Raw genomic sequence first — 22,128 nt, 5'->3', positions numbered from 1 at the left:
TCTCCTTAAGAATAATAAAAATTAGACACCAAGTAACGATATGCAAATGCCAATTTTACGAATTGAATGACAACTTCTATACCCATATAAAAAAAGCCCTTCTATTCTTTTTTTTAAAAAAAACTAAATTTCATAATTTTTAATTTGCATTTAACTAAATTTCATAATAGTCTTCAAGTTTTTTTCATTTGTAAAAATCTAAGTACAAATTTTCATAGTACAACTCATTATAAATCTTTATGTGTTTTGGGCAAACTTAGATTTGGGTGTATATCAAGACTATTAGCAAAAAAAAAAAAGGCTTATTATACATGAATATAGAGCCATAAAGGTGGCCACGGTCCGTTCCGGGTCGATTCAGGCAACCATGGGTCGGTTAGTTGTCTGGTTCGGGTTCATGGCTAGCAAATGTTAAACCCTGAACCCGTTACAATGCGGTTCAATGAACGGGCTGGTTCGGTTGGATTCAGGGCCAGAGCAACGGTTCAAAGCTTCCCCTTCTCTCTCTCACTCTCTCCTTAGGAAAACAGGTTGTTCAAAGGGCGGGAATTCAAACCGCGGTTCCATGGCGGTTCGGTTCGATTCTCTTCCTCCACCACTCGACCCACTCTAGCCATATCTTTTGGATTGTTCTGGGACGCTTCTGAACCGGTGTTGGCATGGTCCAGACCGAGTTAATCTGTTGATGGGCTGGGTCCAATTGGGTCTGCCCAATGGCCAGTTGGCCACCTCTACATGCATGTAATTGGTAATGTAAATGTCAATATATAACTTACTCTGAGTCATTAACTGTTAAACTCAACTTTAACACCTTTCTTTACTTTCTAAAAGTCCTAATTTGGTGGCATTCATTATTCATCTAAGTTGTTTTAAAAGTTAGGTCCTATTTTTTAGGAGTTATTTTCAGTTTGTTTAAGTTCAATTTTAATTGAGTTTAGCTTAGTTTGCACTTCAATTTCTCCAAATTAAACTCAACTTCGTTTCAATTGTACTTGGTGAAATTTACCCAAAAATCTCAAGTAATCCTATCATTCCGTATTTCCGTTTCATATGCGAAGTAGATTTATTAAAAAAAAAAAGAGAAGAAAGAAAGGCTATGCATATGAATATATGATGGTGGATTGGTGGTAGTCTGAGATTTCTTCAGAAGAGTGTGATCATTCATAGAAGAGCAAACGCTTTCGCCGACTGAATACACAATTGTAATGCAATCCTTATTCCTTAACTTGTTTTCTTCCTTCATAATAATAATTGTCTTCAAACTCACCCTTTATAGTTTTCTTCAGTTTTTCATCCTCTGCCATCAAGGTGATGGAGCCCCTCCCTGATTTCAAGGTATTATTTTTATCTTCTTTTTCTAGAAATTTACAACAATTTCCCCTCTTTTTCCGTTGGGTTTTAATGTTTAGAATCATAATGGTGAGTTTTGATTACCATGCTCCAATCTGGTTATACTATACCAATTTCTTGTAGAAAGATTACTTGTATCCGTTTGATTTATGAAATGCTTTTTTCTTTGGAAAAGGGATCAACATTATTTTTCCTTTGTTTAGTTTGATGGAAAACTATTAAGCTAAGAGAAAAAATGGAAAGATTGGGAACGAGAGAGGGGAGGAAAATGGTTTTCTTCACATTACTCTGATTGTTACATTTTCAGTCTCCTTTATACATGTAACTTGCATCTTGATCGCTCGCAGGAGCCTGCAAATGTGGAAAGAGTACAAAACGATGATGAACTGGAAAGTTTTAAGCGTTGTATGAATGAGGCATCGCATCAAGTAACTGAGGTTTACCGCTTTTCGTATATTGAACTTCATTTTGATATTGCTTTGTCTTAAGTGATGCTTCATTAGTTGATTGTCATTGGTTTGCATGATTTTTTTGAGCCTCTTTTACTTTATGCTCAGATTAAAGGATGGTCTTTCCTTCTATGTTTTTTTGGAATTTGTTTTTCTATCTTGCATGCAATATCTTTCATCTTATATGTGGCATCAAATGATTTGGAATCACCTGCAGTTAGAGCAACAAATACAAGAGATTGAACAGTTCTACTCCAGCAATTGTAAAAATAAACTTATAGACGTTAAAAACAATTCAGTGAGGATAAAAGATAAAGGCCGACCTGCTACGCGCAGCCAAAATCAGCAAGATGGCAAAGCTGCTTCTAAGAGAATGGACGACCTTGTGAACCAGTTTGACACAATCTTGAATAAGGTATCTGTTAACTTATTTAAGAAACTTTGAGTGTATACCTTCAACCCTAAAATCTACAAGAGTATTCATTGTTGTGTGCGGTATTTCATTGATGTTAATGTTTTTGCTTTTTCTCTGGTGGTTTTTCTTGCCTACCATTCCTTTCTTTTGGTATATATTAAGTACCTTGGTCTGGGTCACTTGCACAGTATTACAAATACTATGCCTTATGAACCGTTCTTTCTTTTCTTTCTAGATTACTAAGAGGAAAGGTGTAGCTGATTTAAGTTGTTTTAATACAATCATATTAAATGGTAAATGTGTTTCCATGTTTGCTAGTACAGGATAAAATAAGAGAAGAAGAGAGAGGTTTGAAGCAGGCTTATCATGCTCAGATGGCAAAGGAAGTAAGCAACAAGGTGGGGAATTCTATGTACTTGTCTGTCACCTGCAAGCGTGTACAGGATGAACACAAAATATGATACTTAACATGTTAATATGGTGCGTTTTCTTCCTTTCCCCTTTCCTTTTGCAGCTTTACAAGGTTGATGTGTATCTAAAAGAACTTAGAAAAGTTGTGCTCCGAAGGTGCAGGTTTGTCAAAAAAAATGAACTTGTATTTTGTGGTGCTCCATCTCATCTGTTCAGAGTTGAAATGTTGGCAGTAGCCATCATGACTATGTTGACTTTGATATCCTTGTCTGAATTGATTTATTGGTGAGAAGATTACGTGGTATTTTAGGAGAATGTCAACGCCGGAGAAAAAAGAACTAGGAAGAGCTCTGACAAAGCTATCTGCAAAGGATCTAAAGAAAGCTCTGGAGATTGTTGCTGAAGGAAATCCAAATTTCCAAGCAATTGCAGAAGAGGTGGACCTTGACCTAGATGCTCAGGTAATTGATAGAGAGACTCATGTTGAGTTATGATGCAAGAGTGCGCATTTGGATTCCATGTAATTGATGGTCACATATGTATGCAACTTTGTAGAGCGAATCTACTCTATGGAGGTTGAAGTACTTTGTTTTTGAGATATTGCAAGTTCAAGGACGAGATGAAGATCGAGGCAAGCAATCAGCGAGCACTGGTGGTGACAAGAATGACGAGAAGAAGGATGATACGGCTGCAAACACTTCAAAGCATTGGAAGTCCAACTGCAAGCGAAAAAGAGGGTCTCTAGATGCCTTGTGAGACCAGTTGTGAAGGCAAAGATGAGGAAGGTTGGCTCAATCATGTAAATGGAATGATAGTTATTAATAAAGTTGGATCGTTTTGATGAGATGTGGCAGTGGTATGATTTGAGAATGCATAGAATATAGATGGAATTCCGTCCTTCCACAATGGTAAACATGAACTACTATTTACTAACAATTAGTTTTTAGGTCTATATAGGTAATTATAATTTTCATTTAGTACTTCATAAATATAACACCAATGTATAAGCTTGAGGTTATGGGATAAAATTTGTAATATGTGTTTTCAATTTTTTTTTTTATTATATGTGTTTATATAAAGTAAAAGCGCCACGTGGCATAGTTCATTGCTTAGGAACACCTTTTAATATATTAGTATAGATATGTTGTCAAAGTTACACAAATGCCAACAATACAAACTAATTCCTTAACTACTAAAACAAATGTAACTTTACACATACTTACTATAACAATTGATACATATAAACTTAATTTGGAGGCTCTCATTTTCTCGAATGTTGGCCGTAAAGGAAGCACAATAAAGAGAGAAAAGATATTTTCTGTTTTGATACTGTCTGCTGACTCTTGGATATGGTTGAAATGATGTGTTTTCCTTGTTTCAGTATGGGAAGTATCATTGTGTAGTGTTATCATTAATGATATGATATGATATAGATGGAGGACATAGTAGTTGCACAGAGAACATATGAGCAGGAAATAATGGGTAATAAACATTTATGTATGAATGCAAAGATACCTGTAATTGGTAAACGTCCCATAAAGAAGAAAGAAAGAGAGTACAGATGGTGCATTGACGACGTAGTAGTTTTGGTAAAAAGAAAGAAGAGGGTGGCGTTCATATGTGGTGGCTGGGTACGGAAAAGGATAAAAGATGCAGGATAAGAAGAATAAGAATAAGAATAAGCACTATTCAAAAAAAAAAAAAAAAAAGAATAAGAATAAGCAGATGAATTTGGAACAAGGAAGACATCATACAGTTGGACTGAGTCAGAATAGGAGTTAATTCTCTCTAGTGAGCACTGTGTACTTGTATTTGTAGTACTCTCTACCTTGCATGGTGCAGCCTGGAGGGTGCGGACCAACTGCCGACGAAAGGAATTAACTGTATATCATAATCAAAATAATTGTATATGTTGCCGTCCAATCCAGATAATATTATATTATTAGTTATTGGTAGCAGTTAATAAAATCAATGTGTTTGATGTTGAACTAGTATCATTAATTAAAAATGATTAGTAGCGTTGGAATTCTGACTAATCCACTTACAAGTTACAATACAAAAATGAAGGTAACTTTAGCTCCCAACTTTATACGCAAACAAAGTGTTCTCACCTAACATCTTCAAACTTGTTTCTCTATCTTCTCTGTTTCTGTTTCTGTTTCTGTTTCTTTCGTATAGTATATTAGTATTAGTAGTAGAACACGACCAGTTCTAAGTTATGATGAATTAGAGTGGGAACACTAAACCAAATAATTCATGATCTGGTCTGGTCTCTGGTGTTTACCTTATGAGAGAGAATATAATAATAAAATAACAAAGTGGCTGCAATATTAGATATTAGATATAGTGGGATTTGATGACGCCGTCTTAATTTCTCATTGAGATTTCATACTGTAGCTGTCTTTGTAGCTGTAGCTGTAGCTGTAGCTTCACTACCAGAATTGAGAAGAGGAAGCTGTAATATTATTGCTCACTTGATTATTTTTGCTTGTCGTCGTCGTCGATATGAGATTTTGTGGAAGTTGGATTACTATCTTTATCTTCATCTTCATCTTCTGCTCCTTCGTCTTTCACGCATCTGCACAATTTACTCATCCTTTTGAAGGTACTTTTTTTTTTTTTTTTTTACTGCTTGCTACTTGCTACTATATCGTCTGCCATCTTTAATCTTACTCTTTTTCATCTCATCAACTTCATTTCCTTTTGCTCTTTCATTTCATTTTACCAATTTTTTTTTTTTTTTTTTGGTTTTCGTGTTAGTTTCTCCTAATTCTTCTTCAATTATGAATAGTAAATAACTGCTTATACCTGCTGCTGGATCACCCACTATTTTTTTTAAGGTTCCCCCATATAATCATGTTTTTCTATTTTGATAAACAAAATTGCTTGCTTCTTCATATTATTATGCTCATTAAGATGTGGATTAAGTGAGGTGGAGTTCCAACCTCCCAACTGTACACTTTGGGTTTCTATTCTCAAGTCATGGACCCCCAAGTCTGGCTTTTGTGTAATTTTCCTACTGTCTGAAACTTGTATTTATGTGTCTATATGAGAAATTGGGTTGGGAATTGGGATCCCCTTATTTGTTACGAGGTTGTGCCATTCGCAGCCAATCGATTTCCATCTAATATAATAAATTTCTTATTATAATTTGATGCTGTATGCTATGCAGTCGCGGCATTGCAGTCCGTGAAGAGCAAATTGGTTGATCCTAAGAAGCACCTCGATAACTGGAATAAGGACGATCCGTGCACTTCTCACTGGAATGGTGTTCTTTGTTTTCATAAACTTGGTTCTGATGGATACTTCCATGTTCGAGAGATGCAAGTGCCTTTCCTTCTTCCTCAATCTCTTCTCTTCTACTGCCACTTTTTTGTTTTGTTAATGCTTAATTTCACACTTTTCTAATGCTAATTACCTAGTTCTTACCAACACCCTATCATTCAATCTTTTGTTTTCTTACTACTTCTCTCCGATAACATGATTCAGTCAACTGCTCAACATGAATCTCTCAGGAACTTTGGCACCTGAGGTTGGCAACTTTTCTCACCTTGAGATACTGTGAGTGTTGTTCATTAATCGTTTACTTAATTAATTTTTGATCAAGTACTCTTTGCCTATGCTGACGCCTGCGTACTCGTGGTGGCTTCTTTCTTGGTCTTTTTGAAGAGATCTCATGTGGAATCAATTGACTGGTCACATTCCAAAGGAGATAGGGAATCTGTCATCTTTGAAGCTACTGTAAGCTCAAATTTTGAATTTACTTTTTTTAGCCTTTTTCTATTCTTATTATAGCCAAAACGTAGCATATGAATAATAATTTTGATCTTGCTTCCTGAATCCTGGATTACTAAGCAATGTCATTTTCTGTTGGAATGTTGTATATATAACCTATGCTCCAATAACTTTTATTTTCCATAACAATGTATTATTTCTGTGATCCAGGCTTTTGAATGGAAACCAATTTTCAGGTCCTCTTCCTGATGAACTTGGCTTTCTGGTGAATCTGGACAGACTGCAACTGGATGAGAATAATCTATCTGGTACAGTACCCAAATCCTTTGCCAACATGATCAATGTTAAACACTTGTAAGTCAGCTTTCTACTTGATTCAGCTTTGTATATGCCTATAGTTAGTTATTACTTCTAAAAGATCATGTTTGTATTTGCAGCCATTTGAACAATAACTCGTTAAGTGGGCAGCTTCCTCCTGAGTTTTCCCGATTACCAAAACTTGTTCACTTGTGAGTAGATATATTAGATGCTTCTAGAGTGAAAAGATGTATATTTCTCAATATTTTCTGTGCTCCAAAAGTTTCTAAATCTCGGGAAGCTTTGTCCTTTCTGCAGGCTGTTGGATAACAATAACTTGTCTGGAGAACTTCCTTCTGAGTACTCAGCTTTAGCGTATTTGGAGATCATGTATGTTGTCTCTGCTCTGATCTTGCAGATTCTGAGTTTGTCCCTTAAGATCTTGTGATAACACCTATTTGTTATTGTTGTTTGTCACATGTTTCACTGTTCATTGTTGAATTTGAGCCCATTGTTGAGCTGCGTTTCTCTTCAGGTTTATACAACCTTGATCAAGCTCTTATTCACATTTATGATCTTACATCACTTACTTCTTTAAGTCATCAATGGATTATCATACTTGCTCATGGCATTACATCGTCTGCTTCTTAGTGTGTGGATTTGGCTGTTGGAATTACTTTGTGATTGTCTTTTTGAGCTAAGGTTGTTATCCAATGATATTTGCAGCCAACTCGACAACAATCAATTTGTTGGTGCCGAGATTCCGGAATCATATCAAAATCTGTCCAGATTGATAAAGTTGTAAGTACATTTCAGTCTTGGCATACTCTATGCTGTGTTTTCGCTTAATACTGTGCGTCTGTGCCCATCATGATGACTATATAGAATTATGTGCTTGCTCTTTATGCTGTGCACGTTGTTGTGGGCAAAAAGTACAAAAACTCTCACCTGTCACCAGCTACATTTATTGAGGATTATCCTAGAGCAAAATGAACACTTTTCTTTGCCAATGCCCAAAGGCTAAAAGTGGTGGATGTCTGCAATCGACTTTCTCATTTGTGCAGCTATCTGGACAGTTAAACTAAATTGCTGTCCAGGTTGTATTTTGTTAATCTATTTTCTTCTATCATTCACTTTGAATTGTAGATACCGCCTATCTAGATAATCAATACAAAGCCTACTGTTTTAATTTGTCTTTCATGCTTGCAATTTAGCGTCTGGTAAATTGAAGTGAATTTAATTAGTATTTCCTATAATGTCTTAGTACACGAGAGAATTTTTTACTACATTTTCTATCTTGGATTTCTCTCAACATGCTTATGGTGCTTAAACACATAAGAAAACGGAACTCAATATAAGCATTTATTTGGGTATCTGCTGATTCTTGGATATTTTAACTCTAGAAGATCCGTCATGCTTTTTTGTCTGATCAACAGAAGTCTAAGAAACTGTAGCTTGGTCGGAGCATTGCCTGATCTTAGCCATATTCCATATCTTGGCTTTATGTAAGTTATAATTTGGTTCTTCTGCTGTGCTTACCCGATTAGGCAACTGTCAATGTAGTTTAATTTTCTTTACCATGTAAATCAATTGACCTTTTCTTTTTCAATGTGATCTTAGAGACTTAAGTTGGAACAATTTCACGGGACCAATTCCTGCAAGCAAGCTTTCAGATAACGTCACCACAATGTATGTGAATAAGTAATTTAATTTGTAAAACCATATCTCAGGGACACAATTTGATTATTTTTGCGTTCTCCTTTTGCAGTGAGTTTTCACATAATAATCTGAGTGGATCAATTCCTGAAAGTTTTGCTCTTCTTCCAGCTCTACAAATGTTGTGAGTTTCGATATAATCCCTTGGCCTGTTGTCTAAATGATAGTTGCTGGCTCTTCTGAATGAGTAATTACAATGTGATATGTCATCTATTTTGCTGATATAGTATGCACTTCATTAATTGAGAGGTTCATGAATTTGAATTGAGTACGGTAAGTGCTATTGTCTTTGCAGGTCGATCGAAAACAATTTTATAAATGGCTCCATCCCTGCTGGCATTTGGCACAACAAGTCTTTCAACGCTAGTGCTAGACTTTTAGTGTAAGGCTTCAACCTTAAATCTGAAATGCATTACTTAAACCTGAACCCAATCTTCACTTGTGGTTTCTCTGTCTTTAATGAAGATGTATAGCATAAATTTCTCGATTTTCTTTTTGAAATTCAGTGATGTTCGGTACAATCTGCTTTCTGGCATCTCTGGGGATCTGAATCCTCCACAGAATGTAACCTTAAGGTATGTGCGCCTTGTTTGATGATTTTCAATTGTTAGGTATATAGATTTGTCAATATGTGGATTCATGTTCCTCTTTTGCAACGTGCTTGAATATTTAGCTGTATTGTGATTTTCATTTTAGTTTATCTCCTGTTCTCTTGTTCAACTGCTGTCGAATAAACGGACAAATTGAAGGGAACAAGTTTTGTCTTTTTCTATTGTTTGCTTTAAGATCCTATACTCAGACATGTCTAGGATGAAACATTGGCTATATTTTCTCCCCACAGGAGTGCTTATAATCATCATGTGCTTTAGTTGATTGATTTTGAAGTTGTACCTTCATGTATTTCCATGTTAATTTCTGACTTCTGAGAACAAGAAATGTTACAGCAAGTTAAATTCTTATAATATAAGTTCCTCTCCAGGCTTCGGGGGAATCCTGTATGCAACCAAGCAGTTATACAGAACATACACCCTTTCTGTGATTCTGATACAGGTGGAAATGGAACTTTTGATGGCCCATCAACCCCGATACCTTGTCCTATTACAGCATGTCCTGTTGACCAGTATTACGAACCTGTTCCTGAAGCTCCAACATGCTTTTGCGCAGCTCCTATCAGGATAGGATACAGACTCAAGAGTCCGAGTTTTACTTATTTCCCTCCTTATAGAGCTGCCTTTGTGTCTTACATCACCCATACCTTGAAAATGGACCGATATCAGCTCTTCATTGATTCATATGCATGGGAAGAAAGGCGTCTGCGGATGTATCTGAAACTCTTCCCAGATGTTAGCAGTGACCATTTTTTCAATGAAAGTGAGGTTCGCAAGATTAGACATATATACACAACATGGAACTTTTCTGGCAGTGATATATTTGGGCCATATGAACTTCTGAACTTCACACTTCTGGGACCTTATGGCTCTGGTATGTATTCAAAATTGTATCTATTCTGGAAATAGAGTTTTGTTTTACTGTTATACTCTTCTGATCATGCTGATTAGGGTTTTATCTAGTGTAAGATATATTACTTCTCTTGGATATATTTTCAGAAAAAAAGAAATTTTGGAAATAATTGGTTTATTATTGTACGTAATACATTGGTTATTTGACTATGGTGGTTGAATAAGCTAATTAATTGATTTTGATAAATATTGGGGATGTTTTGTCACTTGTCAGTGATGATGTAAGAAGTATCTTCTCATGAAAAGAATGATTGTTTGAAGAGCATGATTTATTGCTCACAGCAAATGAGCAAATTATACTAATGGAATACTTTCTCCATTCTAAAATGAATGAGACGTGGGGGAAGGCACGGGGATAAAGGAGAGGAAAGAGATGGAGAGAAATAAAAGAGGGACTCATGTGATGAAGAGAGAGATAAAAAGAAGTAAATGTCAGTCTAAAATGTAAGTGTTTCATTTATTTTAGATCCGAGGAAGTATTAAGTTTTAATTATATGAGTCTGAGGTTTTATCTTGTACGCTTATTTGGGATCTCTAGTTTGCCTGAAAAATGTTTTATGATTCATAAAATGCAAGGAATCATACTCAAATTGATTTTGTGACCGCAAATAAGAGATTACTTTTTTTGATTTATTTCAGATGCTAGTCAATTATTATTATTAATATATTTTGTTGACATACTTTACCTTGCTTGGTACTCTTTTACAACTTAAATCTGTTAAAGATATAATGATCACTTCCATCTCAAAAATTGGACCCTCGCGAATTTTTTGTTTGTTGTAGTGAATCATGGCATTGTGAAGAGTGGCATAAGCAAGAGTGTTTTGGCTGGCATTTTAGTAGGGGCGATTATTTCTGCTGTTATTGCATCTGTGCTCGCCACAGTTCTCATTATGAGAAAGAAAAACAGAAGTCGACAGTTGTCAAGAAAGAATTTGTGTAAGTTCGTTGTAAATTCCACTAGCGATTTCTATAAAAGCTTCTTTTGGAGGTTTATGTGCTGAAAGTTAGTGATAAAACGCAGCCTCAAAGATATCCATCAAAATTGATGGTGTCAAAGAGTTCACGTTCCGAGAATTGACACAAGCCACCAGTAATTTTAACTGCTCAGCTCAAGTTGGTCGAGGAGGATATGGAAAAGTTTACAGAGGCAGGTTGTCCAATGGCACAGTTGTGGCTGTTAAGCGTGCAGAGGAAGGATCACTGCAAGGAAAACGTGAATTTCTGACAGAAATACAACACTTATCAAGGTTACATCACCGCAACCTGGTATCGTTGATTGGATATTGTGGTGAAGATGGTGAACAGGTAATAAATTCTCTAGTGACCCTTTAGGTCCCTTTTGTCTAGATTTTTGAATAGTACCAAATTTGAATTTAGATTGAGCAATCGTTTGGTAGGATTATGTAAAGATTTACACTTCCCCAAAACTTTGTACTTCTTGTGGTGTATAATTTCCTGGGAAGTGCCAAAATTGTATGGTTGACCAGATGAAGTAGAATTTCCCATGGTGAAGTTCACTTACCTACGGGTGACAAGATAAGCAACTTCCTGCTGTTTGGGGGAAGTGGGAAATGCAATTTCTAACTTTTTTTTACACAATGTTAGGTGTTTCTACTTCCCAAGAAACTTCCTCTTCCTATTTTATATTTCGTTTGATATTTTTATATGTGCTCTGAGAGTACTACTCTCCCTTAAGTAATTTCTGCTAGGATTTGAGAGCATTTAAATGTTTGTTGAGCTCTTAGTTCCGAGTAATTGAATCTCAAGGTAGTGCAGAAGGAAAGCAATCTTTCTTGATCTCTCTGCAACTTAGTCGTTGAATAGTTTTTTACCTATTAACTTCTATGCTAACACTACCCAAGGTAGGTTAAATGGGAATTTTCTTTTTGCTTTCTGTCAGAAACACCTTAGTGGAAAATAATCTCAATACCTACTAACTTATCTTTTCGTAAAACATGCAGATGCTTGTGTATGAGTTCATGCCAAATGGCACTTTAAGAGAATGGCTTTCAGGTATGAATTCAAGCCACTGTGGTCGTCTTAATAAGGCAATTTGTTATGCTGTCTCCATTTTCATCTCGTAGCTTGCATAGTGCAGAATTTGTAATTTGAGCAACATATTTCTACATCTTACGTTTACAGTTCATAGATGTTTGCTGTTCTGTGGTGGAGTTTTGTACTAAATTTCCATAATCTGCATGTAATGAGACAGGTAAATGTGAGAGGAACCTCAACTTTGTCATGAGGTTGCGGATAGCATTAGGTGCAGCCAAGGGTATTTCTTACCTGCATACAGAAGCAAACCCGCCGATATTTCACCGGGACATTAAAGCCAGCAATATACTTCTAGACACCAATCTAACTGCAAAAGTTGCTGATTTTGGACTGTCACATCTTGCTCCTGTCATGGATGATGAAGGCAGTGCACCTCATCATATATCCACTATCGTGAAGGGAACACCTGTATGTGAACTTCAACTAAATTATTTATTTGTATCATGTTGCATTGGGGCCTATGGAGAAGTAATTGTAATATAGTACTACGTTCCTATGGTGGTATATAATATTGCTGGGGGTGTGCTCGAATCTGCAGTGCTTTGTCACAAAGGAAGAAAACTTGATTGACCTTTTTGTTGCACTGCTTGGTATTGAACTCTGCTATATCATTTTAGGCGTGATGCCTTTCCTAGTCCCTTCAACTTTTGTTCCTTTTTACAGCTTTTATGTAACTTAGAAATTAGAAGTAGTCCATTAGAAAGGTCAGTAAAGTGAATTCAGGAAACAATCAGCATGATCTGAGAAGCCACAATCCATATTTGAAATACTTTTGCGGGAAATGAAGCTGTGTTGTGTGTTTTTAACTGCTTTCCTTAAGTGTAAACCTTGTGTTTTCTCTCAATAATATATATATGAGTTAATATAAAATCATGGCTAAGATCTAGAATAAATCTGATTCTTGCAAGGCACACATCAACCCCTTTTAGACTTTTGGTGGACACAGCACACCTTAAGTCTAGAGAGTACTTTCTATCCATGTTCCTGCTCTCTATTCTCTATTTCCCCTTTTGAGGATCACACGTCTTTTGAGTAGTTTGACTTATCATTTCACATTTTTTGACGGTCAAAAGGTCAAAGCAAAATATGGACAAAGATATGACAACCCTGCAGCTTCGACTCCTTTTATTGCATATACTGTTGCTAGTTTTTTTGTGAATCCTGTTTCTAATAATGTAAAGCATTTGACAGCAGTCATGACTCATTAACAAACTGAGAAAGGTTGCTCATGTTGATGTTGGTACTCGAATTTTGTCTTTTATTTGACTAAATTTCATTTATTGCTCTGTTTCCATGGCTAAATGGTAGCTGCTGCATGATTAAGAAAAAGTTTTAAGAGTTGGTAACAGGGGGGAAGAGGGAAGTAGTAAGGAACAGGAATCAAATGTGAATATATCAGTGAAGTTTTAATTTGTTTTCCAGTTGCTGAGTATTTTCATGATACTATTACATCTGCAGGGATACCTTGACCCAGAATACTTCTTGACCCATCAGCTGACAGATAAGAGCGATGTGTATAGCCTGGGAGTTGTATTTCTGGAGCTTCTCACAGCTGTTCCACCAATATCACATGGAAAAAACCTTGTCCGCGAGGTAACCTCCACTCTCATATATTTGTGCTTGCATGTGTTTGCTTACATAATTCTTCCTGCGAAGTCGACTGTTTCTATGTACCTACTGCTTACTAGTAGATCGGTAAAAGTGTGATCATGTAATAGAAAACGTACTTTTAAGATTTGGCAGCAGCATTCAAGTTTTTATAATGTTTTATTTTGAATTTGGTAGGTAAATACAGCACAGAAGTCAGGGTCATTATTTGGGATCATAGACAGCAGAATGGGAACCTATCCATCTGAATGTGTAGAGAAATTCATAGCTCTGGCTGTGAGGTGTTGTCAGGATAAACCAGATATGAGACCTTGCATGTTGGAAGTGGTGAGGGAGCTCGAAAATGTGCTGCAGTTGATTCCAGAGAGTATGACTATGTCCGATACCACATCTCTGCAATCTCGCAGTTCCTCCACCACTACGTCATTGACCAATGTCTCCAAGTTCGCACGCATGCCATCGGATATATCAGGCAGTGATTTAACCACTACAGTCATGCCCACCATTACGCCACGCTAGAACTTTAGTACAAAATAGGACTTGGGTTGTTGCATTATTCTTCTCTCCCTCTCTCATGTTCATCTTTTATAAATTGAATTAATTTGTAATCACGGGTGTCATTCTTGCACCCATTAGTTACGTATATATTGTAAATTCTAGCACCCCCTCAAATTTTTGAAACTAAATAATATTTGCTTCTATATGTCAGGTAATGCGAAAATCATTCGCCTCCTACAAACACCTAATTAATAAGAGTAACTTCTCACTTCTTAGTGATGCTTCAACAAGCTACAACTTGAGTTACTAATATATATTATTATGCATGCTCGATTGCTCGTCAAAAAAGTAAAATTATTGTTAAATTGATTCAAAATATATGTCTTAAAAGGTGAATTAATATATGCAAACACTATTAAAAAAAAATCTACGAATATTTTATAAGTAGACTTGCTAGATATTCTAAAATCTATAAATGAAAACACCAACACAAAGAAAAAGGCATCTAAAAATAGGGCAGCAGCATTGCGAAGACGGCATGAATGAAGCATTTGTTGCTATGGCAGATTTTAATTGGCTGACAACCGTGGAAGGTCCTGAGTCAAATATTGTTATAATGTTAATATGTTATACTTGTACAGGATGAAAATGGAAAAACGGAAAAAAAAGAAAAGAAGTCAATGGTAGTGAGGAAGGAGTCGGGAGAGTGTACGAAACGACAACTAAAACAACTTATTTATCTCCTTTTCTCTTTGAAACAGGTTGAGGTTGAGGTATCCAATCAGATTCCTTTGTCAGCTAATGTACAAAGTACTCCATTTAGCAATACAGAAAAAGATTAATTGTCTCCTTCTTTATTCTCTCTCAATCTCATTATTAGTTGCTGGTTTTGGGAGGAAGAGGGTTTCCACACAAAAACAAAAACAACGTGCGCACTTATCATTTTTGTCCATGAAATTCTTCTTCTTTTTTATAAAACAAATAAGGGAAGATAGGGATTTCCTGGGTTTGGTCTTTGTATTAAATTAGTGATTAAATTGCTTCAAGTTTGCTTGCTTGCTTTGGTGTACAATTAATTATGAGGGCTTCTCAATCTTATTCCTTTTGATCTACGCGTAATTTCTGCAGCTGAGGTAACTGGTGAGTTCATCATCCAAATTCAAATGTGCAATCTTTATAATTTCAACATCTTCTTTATCTTTTCTGGGTCCGGTCCTGTCCTGGGGTTTTAGAATTTGGATTGATCAGCAATCACTAAATCTCTCTTTCTTCTGTATGAATTGCCAATTGGGGTTTATAATTATACTATTATTAGCCATTAGGGTTCTGTGTGTATTCGTTGTTGCAACCGTAAAGATGATTGCTTTTAATTCAAGACACTAAACTTTTTTTTACATTCAACTGCTACCAACATTATCTACCGCTGCCGCTATTCATATCTTTGTGTTGCAAATTGTGATATTGATGTTTCATTTTCTTTGTTAGGTTCTTGTAATTGGGAGCCTGCTATATGCTATATGCTATATCTCAGGATTCAGGAAGCGCGTATATTCTTTCTACCAAAGCAGATTCCTTTTCGTCGGATAGCGGACTGGGATCGGACCATATTTTCTTTGTCTCTTTGGTGATGCCATTCTTATTATCATGCATACATCTACTATCTTCTTGAACAAGATGGAATGCTAATCAGGCTCATTCAACTTGTGTCTCTCATTATCTACTAGGATTAAATTGTAGACGTTTTCACCTCATAATAACATGATTTTCTGAATATAAAGCTTAATTTTCGAGGACTTGTACGAGGATGAAGTCAATGTTGAAGCAGGTCCTCTTGCTAGTTGTTATTTTGGTGGCCCTTGGGGTTTATGTCACCGCAGAGTCTGGACAGGTTAGTCATCAGAAGTTGAGAGTTGCACCATTGAAGGACTTTAGAAATGATGTTACGGAAGGCACTGGCGCAAAAGATGTTTTCAGTTCAGAGACCACTTCTGGCAATCTTAATGAGGGGAAAGCTGTAAACACCAGAGTTTCTGTCACAACGGTTGCATTGTTTACGCTAGCAATGGCCGCTGCCAGTGGTTTTGGGGCGATTCCTTTCTTTTTTGTGGAGCTTGATCCTCAATGGGAGGGATTATGCAGTGGATTGGCTGCTGGAGTCATGCTTGCTGCCAGCTTTGACCTTATACAGGAAGGCCAGGAGTATGGTCATGGAAGTTGGGTTGTCATTGGGATATTATCAGGTGCCATTTTCATTGCCCTCTGTAAGAAGGTGAGATATATTTCGTGTCTCTAATATTCTTCATTTTTCTTAAGTCCCTTACAGTTATAAAAAAAACTGCTCATCCATTGCCATCATTACCAGCCAGAAACAGCCTCTCGTCTGGCTTAAACTAGATAGTGATAAAGCTGGGTACATTTCGACCTTCTCAGAGGCTTAGACCTTCTTAACAGATTGGGATCCGTACTGATCATTGATTTTCCTAATATTGTCAACTTGGAATTACCTTCAGGGCCTGTACTCTTCATGTTTCTGTTTTGCTTGTATCTGCATGAATGATATAGCTGATTCAATTGAGTGAGAGAAGAGAGAAATATATCTGGTTTAAGTGACTCTTCTTTTGTGAATAAATTGCTTCTCTATCTTTTACTTACAAGTTACAACATGGTATTTGGTATAGTGTGAATTGGGGTCGGTTTATCGTAATATTTAGCTATCACTTGGCAAAGTTTATTTAATGCATACATAATATTGGGATCACAACTTTATTTGTTTGTTTTTAAGAACAAATTATAGGCCGGATGCAGAAGACTAGACTAGGCATCAGTGTTTTCTGATGCAGGGAACTAATACGAATCTGGGATTGTTTATTCTGATGGAAGGCAACGTTGAAAGTATATAAACTATTCCGTCCATTCCTAAATGATGGGCCAAAATACTGATAAGGCTGACTAGAATAACATGCCACTTTCTGATATTAGTAAAAATTAATCGTTAAACTCTCTCATATCTACCCCCTTAATGATAACCTTAACTAAGAATTCGAAAGAAACCCGACATTGATATGGTGGGAATGTAAGTAGGGAAGGACAATTGTGGTCTTTAATTGGGATGGATTGAGTAATTACTAAGAGTACTAACTAGTATTAAGTTGTTCACTAATTCAGTTTGATGGATCTAATTTGCAATTTGTTCACAGATGAGCAGATTCTGGTAACTGATGGAGGCATATACCTAGAAACACTTAGAGAGTGTTTGGCTCGAAGGAATATATATGTTTCCTAGAAAAGTGGTATTTTCCCTGTTTGCCTTTAAAGGGCATATAAATGGTGGGAAATAGTTTTTTAATGATGGAAAATAGTTCTCCTATTGATGGAAAACATTTTCGTAATGCCACATTTCCTCCCTATTCCTTGCCTTCTCTTTCTCTTCTCATGTCCATCATCTCCCCTCCATTTTCATTTTCCTTCTCTCTAACTTTTTAAGTGAGAAACCAAACAAAGGAAAACTAATATTCAATTGTGTTTTCCCTTGGATAATGTTTATCATGGAAAATAATTTTCCAGTTCAAAATGTTTTCTGTCCAACTCCAACCAAACAAAACCTTAGATACTGAAGAATGATACTAGTGACCCACTAAACTTTGGAGGAGATTGCCCATCACAATTGATTAGTTGGACAATTAACCTTTTGATTTCTCCTTTAATGTGATGTTAAAGCAGAAAATGGTACATGCATTCTGGAGAGTGTCAAACAGGCAGAGGGAGGCTCTAGTTGCTCTCCATTATCACATTTTAGCTAGCTTTCAAAATTAGAGTTAGAGTCATTGACATCTACATATTGCTTCAAGTGTTTCTTTCTGCTCAAAAGACAAATTAATTTAGCAAAGGAAATTCATTTGCATACATTCCTGTGTTTTGTGAGTGTTTACTTCTCCTAGTTCCAGTACAAGTTATAGTGAAATACTTCCTCCGTTTTTTAATAAGTGCAACATAGAGAAAGTGGGGGAATACCAAGGAATGTAGAGAGAGAAAGTTGGGACCATAATAAAGTAGGGTAATTCAAGTGATGAAACAAAAAAGTTGTGGTCCCTCTTGCTTTTTGGTGGCATATTTGTAATAATATTGAACTTTTTTTACCATTTTGAGCTTGGTTGCACTTATTGTGACTATTCCAAATAAGGGAAATGTTGCACTTATTAAGAAACGGAGGTAGTATAATGTTATTACTCATTACAATCTCTTTTGCCTAGCAGTTTGTGAATTGTTCATCATAAGGGGGAGGATGCAATATTTGGAAGTTGGAACTCTGATTGTGGTTATCTAAGATTGATTAGGCGTTTTTATTGTTAATTCTTTATCAATTTCTTTTAACCAGGTGCTTGATCAGTATGGTGAGGTAAGCATGCTCGACATCAAAGGTGCTGATGCAGCAAAAGTTGTTCTTGTAATTGGTATTATGACTCTACATGCTTTTGGAGAGGGTGCTGGTGTTGGTGTCTCATTTGCTGGCTCAAGAGGTTTATCTCAGGGTCTCCTAGTGACTTTAGCCATTGCTGTTCATAATATACCAGAAGGATTGGCTGTAAGTATGATGCTTGCTTCAAGGGGGGTGTCTCCTCAAAATGCAATGTTGTGGAGTGTGCTTACTTCCTTGCCCCAGGTATTTTATTATCCTGTAGCTGTAATTATTCTTGATGAATAGGTATTGGTAATGATTTTTCACAGTATTGGGTGAAGATGTGCTTGTCAAATTTTAGGTATCACGGGTTGCCTCGTCAGCTTATTTTTCCATTTCTCTATCCTTTTTTTCCCTCTCTCTATTGTTGGGTTTTGGTAAAAAAAATGAGATAGGGTTACATCCTCTCCCTTCAAGGAGATTAGGAATTTCTTAATTATTATCCAGCTGAGCAAACGATTGGGGTTTTAGAATTAAAGGTTTAGGTTTCGAAGGTTAATATTGATATAGAAGTTATCATGGCATCGTGTTCTGTTCACCTGATTTATACTAAAGTAATTTTTATTTACTGATTAAAGCTTTTTTTTGTTGATTCTCTAGTGTTTTTCTCATATGCACATTGTTGATATTTGTCTTTAGTAATTAAAAGTGAATCTACTTATTATAATTGATTCCCCTACCGAATAATTTAAAGTTGAAGAGAATAAGATCTAAGTAAAGTATGATGTTGCCTTGGATCAAGAATTCAAGCTTTATGCTCCCTCTAGTTTTTTTTAGCTGTAACACTGTTTTTAACTGTACATATAGTATCCTTGATTAAAAAACATATTAACTAATATATAAAAAAAGTAGTATGAAAGATGGTGTTGGATCTATCTCAATGTGTATCTTTAAAATATCAATTTTTTTCATAATTAAAGGTTGTGTGTTTGGCTGTTGGCCAAAGTGAATGTCAAAGTATTGCAACTAAATTAAATGGGGACAGTACAATTTACTATCCTTCAGATTCTGGATAGTCTTTTTGTACTGGGAGTTTCTGTCGATCAGATTGGCTTATGATTGATGAGTAGGATGTCTTGTCATCATTGTGATTTGTTTTCCAATATCCTTTCTTTTACAACCTCCTGAACCGCGGAGAGGTATGTATTGCTTGTTGGTTGTGGTTTTAACTTATGCAAACGGTACTTAGCGGGTCAGGATCTGTGTAAGTGGATGTGAAATATACAGACTTTTAATATCTTGTTTGAATGGTAATTGCATACTCATTTGGTTTTAACATCTGTCTGAATTGCAGCCTCTTGTGGCGGTGCCTGCGTTTATATGTGCTGATGCTTTTCACAAATTCTTGCCTTTCTGCACGGGCTTTGCTGCTGGATGTATGATCTGGATGGTTATTGCGGAAGTTCTTCCGGATGCATTTAAGGTTAAACATTTTCTTTCTTGACTTGGATTCCGAAATCTCAATATGTTCTGGATGGTTATATTGGGAGCTGACCGTTTACTTGTCTCGTTGTATTGACAGGAAGCTTCCTCATCTCAGGTAGCATCAGCAGCTACACTCTCTGTGGCATTCATGGAAGCACTGGGCTATATCTTTCAAAATTTCAGTAATAACTACAAGTGAGAACTTCCAATAATTCTACTATAAAGTTTTTGAAGCTTTGGTTGTTTCCTTGTTGAGTGTCCTTAGAGTAAGGAGAGAGCTTTGAACAGTTAATCAGTATATTGACCAAGCGTAATTGTTTGTTGTTGTGCATTGCCAAGGTTTTCATAGGTTGCTTGTTTGTTTCCTTCCCTGCAGATCAGAAGATGTTTCTGGCTTTGTCATCTCGTTACTATTTGGTTTGGGGCCACTAGCTGGCGGTATTGTCCTTGTTGCATTTGCTTTTGCTTTGCACCTACAGCATGCACTTTTGACCGGTCTAGCTTGTGGAATTGCCTTTGTCCTGGGCGCCTGGCGTCCCATGCAGCTACTTTTATATTCAAAAATGGGATTTCTTCCACTCCTAGTGCTGCTTGCCCTGGGAGGTTTCATTGTACATGTTGTAACTTCCAGCATCTTAAATGTGGCTAAACAAAAGAGGACCTCAGCAAATTCCTTATTCGCTGTTGGTGGCTGTTCGCTGAGTGCCCTAACAATACAGTCGTTTTTATCTTGCACAGCAATCGCGTTCCATGCTTTGACAGAAGGCCTTGCGCTGGGTGTTGCAGCACCAAAAGCATACGGGATTGGGCAGTATATAGTGCTTCCCGTATCTCTACATGGGCTAATTCGCGGGGCTGCCGTGGCAAGCTGCATTCTTGGGGCTACAAATAGTTGGCATGGGTCCCTTGCAGCCGCCACGCTGATTGGGTTGGTGGGTCCCCTATCGGCTATTGGAGCAATAATAACTGGGATTGACTACTATGGACTGGACCACTTGATGGTGATTGCATGTGGGGGTTTACTCCCAATTTTTGGCAGCATAGTTGCGAGAGCCATGAAGTTGGATAGACAAAAGTGTAGTTTTGGTATGATAATTGGTATAGGTTTTGCTAGTGTGTGTCTTATGTTCACAAAGTTGGTCTGCTTGAACACACCCTATTGCAATTCTGCCCCAGAAGCTGTTCGATGATAATGCTGATTGTAGCTGATTGCCTGTTGCTGCAATCGGCAGATAGATAATGGAAAATTTATCAAAGTATCATGGTGAATATGAAGATTCGTATTAAAAGGGTAACTGATCTGCTGATGGTCTGGGCATGGGCTTGGATGTGGGTGTGGTAGAAATTCTCCATCAGGCTGTACATCTGATTCATACACTTGTTAGATATTTGTTCATTGTACAGCAAATTTTAGACAGCTATTTTAGCTGAAAAAATATTTACTTGTTGAAACGCTTAATTTTTGCTGCCTCACCTATCACTGAATTCTGAAGTTCTAGTGCTGGTTATCACACAACCTCCGATTGAATAGAAGCAGCTACAATTTCTATCAGATGTCCCAAAAGGCTGCTATATTTTGACTTCCTTGAGTTTTTGCATAGGGAGTTGTGCACACAAAAAGTGTTACAATTAAATTGGAACGGAGGAAGTAGTAGTTATGAATCTTTTGCAATTCGGTTCAATACTTGTGTTAATATTTTAGTTTTGAAATCAGATTTGGGCCTTTGTTGAAAAAATCATCCTAGAAAAAAAGGAAGTTGTAAGAGGTAGACTCGATATCTCGCTCACCTGCTAAAATGAAAGGAAAGACCCCACACGGGAAAGTAATTGACAAATGCGTAAGAACGACGATCTTGTGAGACTTGCAAGATCGTTCAAATAAAGAACGTTTAAGGTTGGCGGTGTTCCAATTTCTGGGGATAGGGTCACCGTGAGTGTCATAGTTGCCCCCAAACGTTTGTCGGCAACCTCAACGATACAGTAAGGACCTTAGGATCTTTTGTGTTTTGGATTGCTTTTCGCAACACTCAATCTCCAACTTTAAACACCTTACCCTGGACATTCTTATTGAAACTTCTGGCGACGATCTGTTGTTGAGCCGTCGTTCTTATTAACGCAGCTTCCCTTAGCTCTTCTATCACGTCCAAATTGTTGTACATTTTCATGTCGTTCCTTTCCTTCGTCATGAAC

The 22,128-nt window shown here is 36.7% G+C and overlaps 3 protein-coding genes across 5 annotated transcripts; all 3 read left to right on the top strand.

Moving 5' to 3' along the window:
- Positions 1 to 13: 13 nt before the first annotated feature.
- Positions 14 to 4,506, top strand: LOC104898119 (transcription factor GTE1-like). 2 transcript variants are annotated; one of them, XM_048647908.2, is made up of 8 exons: positions 14 to 1,202; positions 1,287 to 1,335; positions 1,698 to 1,778; positions 2,017 to 2,214; positions 2,538 to 2,612; positions 2,729 to 2,787; positions 2,936 to 3,086; positions 3,181 to 4,506. In XM_048647908.2, exons 2-8 carry the CDS (start codon positions 1,312 to 1,314, stop codon positions 3,379 to 3,381), a joined length of 789 nt encoding a protein of 262 aa, XP_048503865.1. In that variant the 5' UTR covers positions 14 to 1,202; positions 1,287 to 1,311; the 3' UTR covers positions 3,382 to 4,506. The 2 variants fall into 2 exon arrangements, with proteins under 2 accessions (XP_048503865.1, XP_019106212.2); XM_019250667.3 differs by having other exon boundaries at positions 18 to 1,202; positions 1,698 to 1,787.
- Positions 4,507 to 4,738: 232 nt separating this feature from the next.
- Positions 4,739 to 14,262, top strand: LOC104898117 (probable LRR receptor-like serine/threonine-protein kinase At1g06840). Of its 2 annotated transcripts, XM_010685133.4 has the most exons (20): positions 4,739 to 5,230; positions 5,798 to 5,948; positions 6,115 to 6,186; positions 6,295 to 6,366; positions 6,571 to 6,714; positions 6,798 to 6,869; positions 6,976 to 7,047; positions 7,384 to 7,458; positions 8,094 to 8,162; positions 8,278 to 8,346; positions 8,426 to 8,497; positions 8,669 to 8,755; positions 8,880 to 8,948; positions 9,353 to 9,855; positions 10,677 to 10,832; positions 10,918 to 11,201; positions 11,858 to 11,909; positions 12,109 to 12,359; positions 13,410 to 13,544; positions 13,737 to 14,262. In XM_010685133.4, exons 1-20 carry the CDS (start codon positions 5,131 to 5,133, stop codon positions 14,076 to 14,078), a joined length of 2,847 nt encoding a protein of 948 aa, XP_010683435.1. In that variant the 5' UTR covers positions 4,739 to 5,130; the 3' UTR covers positions 14,079 to 14,262. The 2 variants fall into 2 exon arrangements, with proteins under 2 accessions (XP_010683435.1, XP_048503864.1); XM_048647907.2 differs by lacking the exons at positions 4,739 to 5,230; positions 5,798 to 5,948; positions 6,115 to 6,186 and having other exon boundaries at positions 6,303 to 6,366; positions 6,597 to 6,714.
- A 545-nt stretch (positions 14,263 to 14,807) lies between these two features.
- On the top strand, positions 14,808 to 21,492 carry LOC104898118 (putative zinc transporter At3g08650). Its single transcript, XM_010685135.4, has 6 exons — positions 14,808 to 15,197; positions 15,543 to 16,326; positions 18,433 to 18,717; positions 19,808 to 19,936; positions 20,036 to 20,133; positions 20,315 to 21,492. Exons 2-6 carry the CDS (start codon positions 15,862 to 15,864, stop codon positions 21,126 to 21,128), a joined length of 1,791 nt encoding a protein of 596 aa, XP_010683437.1. The 5' UTR covers positions 14,808 to 15,197; positions 15,543 to 15,861; the 3' UTR covers positions 21,129 to 21,492.
- Positions 21,493 to 22,128: the final 636 nt, after the last annotated feature.

Source organism: Beta vulgaris, chromosome 7 (genome assembly GCF_026745355.1).
Source record: "Beta vulgaris subsp. vulgaris cultivar EL10 chromosome 7, EL10.2, whole genome shotgun sequence".
Lineage (NCBI taxonomy): Eukaryota > Viridiplantae > Streptophyta > Magnoliopsida > Caryophyllales > Amaranthaceae > Beta > Beta vulgaris.
The sequence above is the reverse complement of the archived record's forward strand: the minus strand, read 5'-3'. Positions and strand labels throughout refer to the sequence as shown.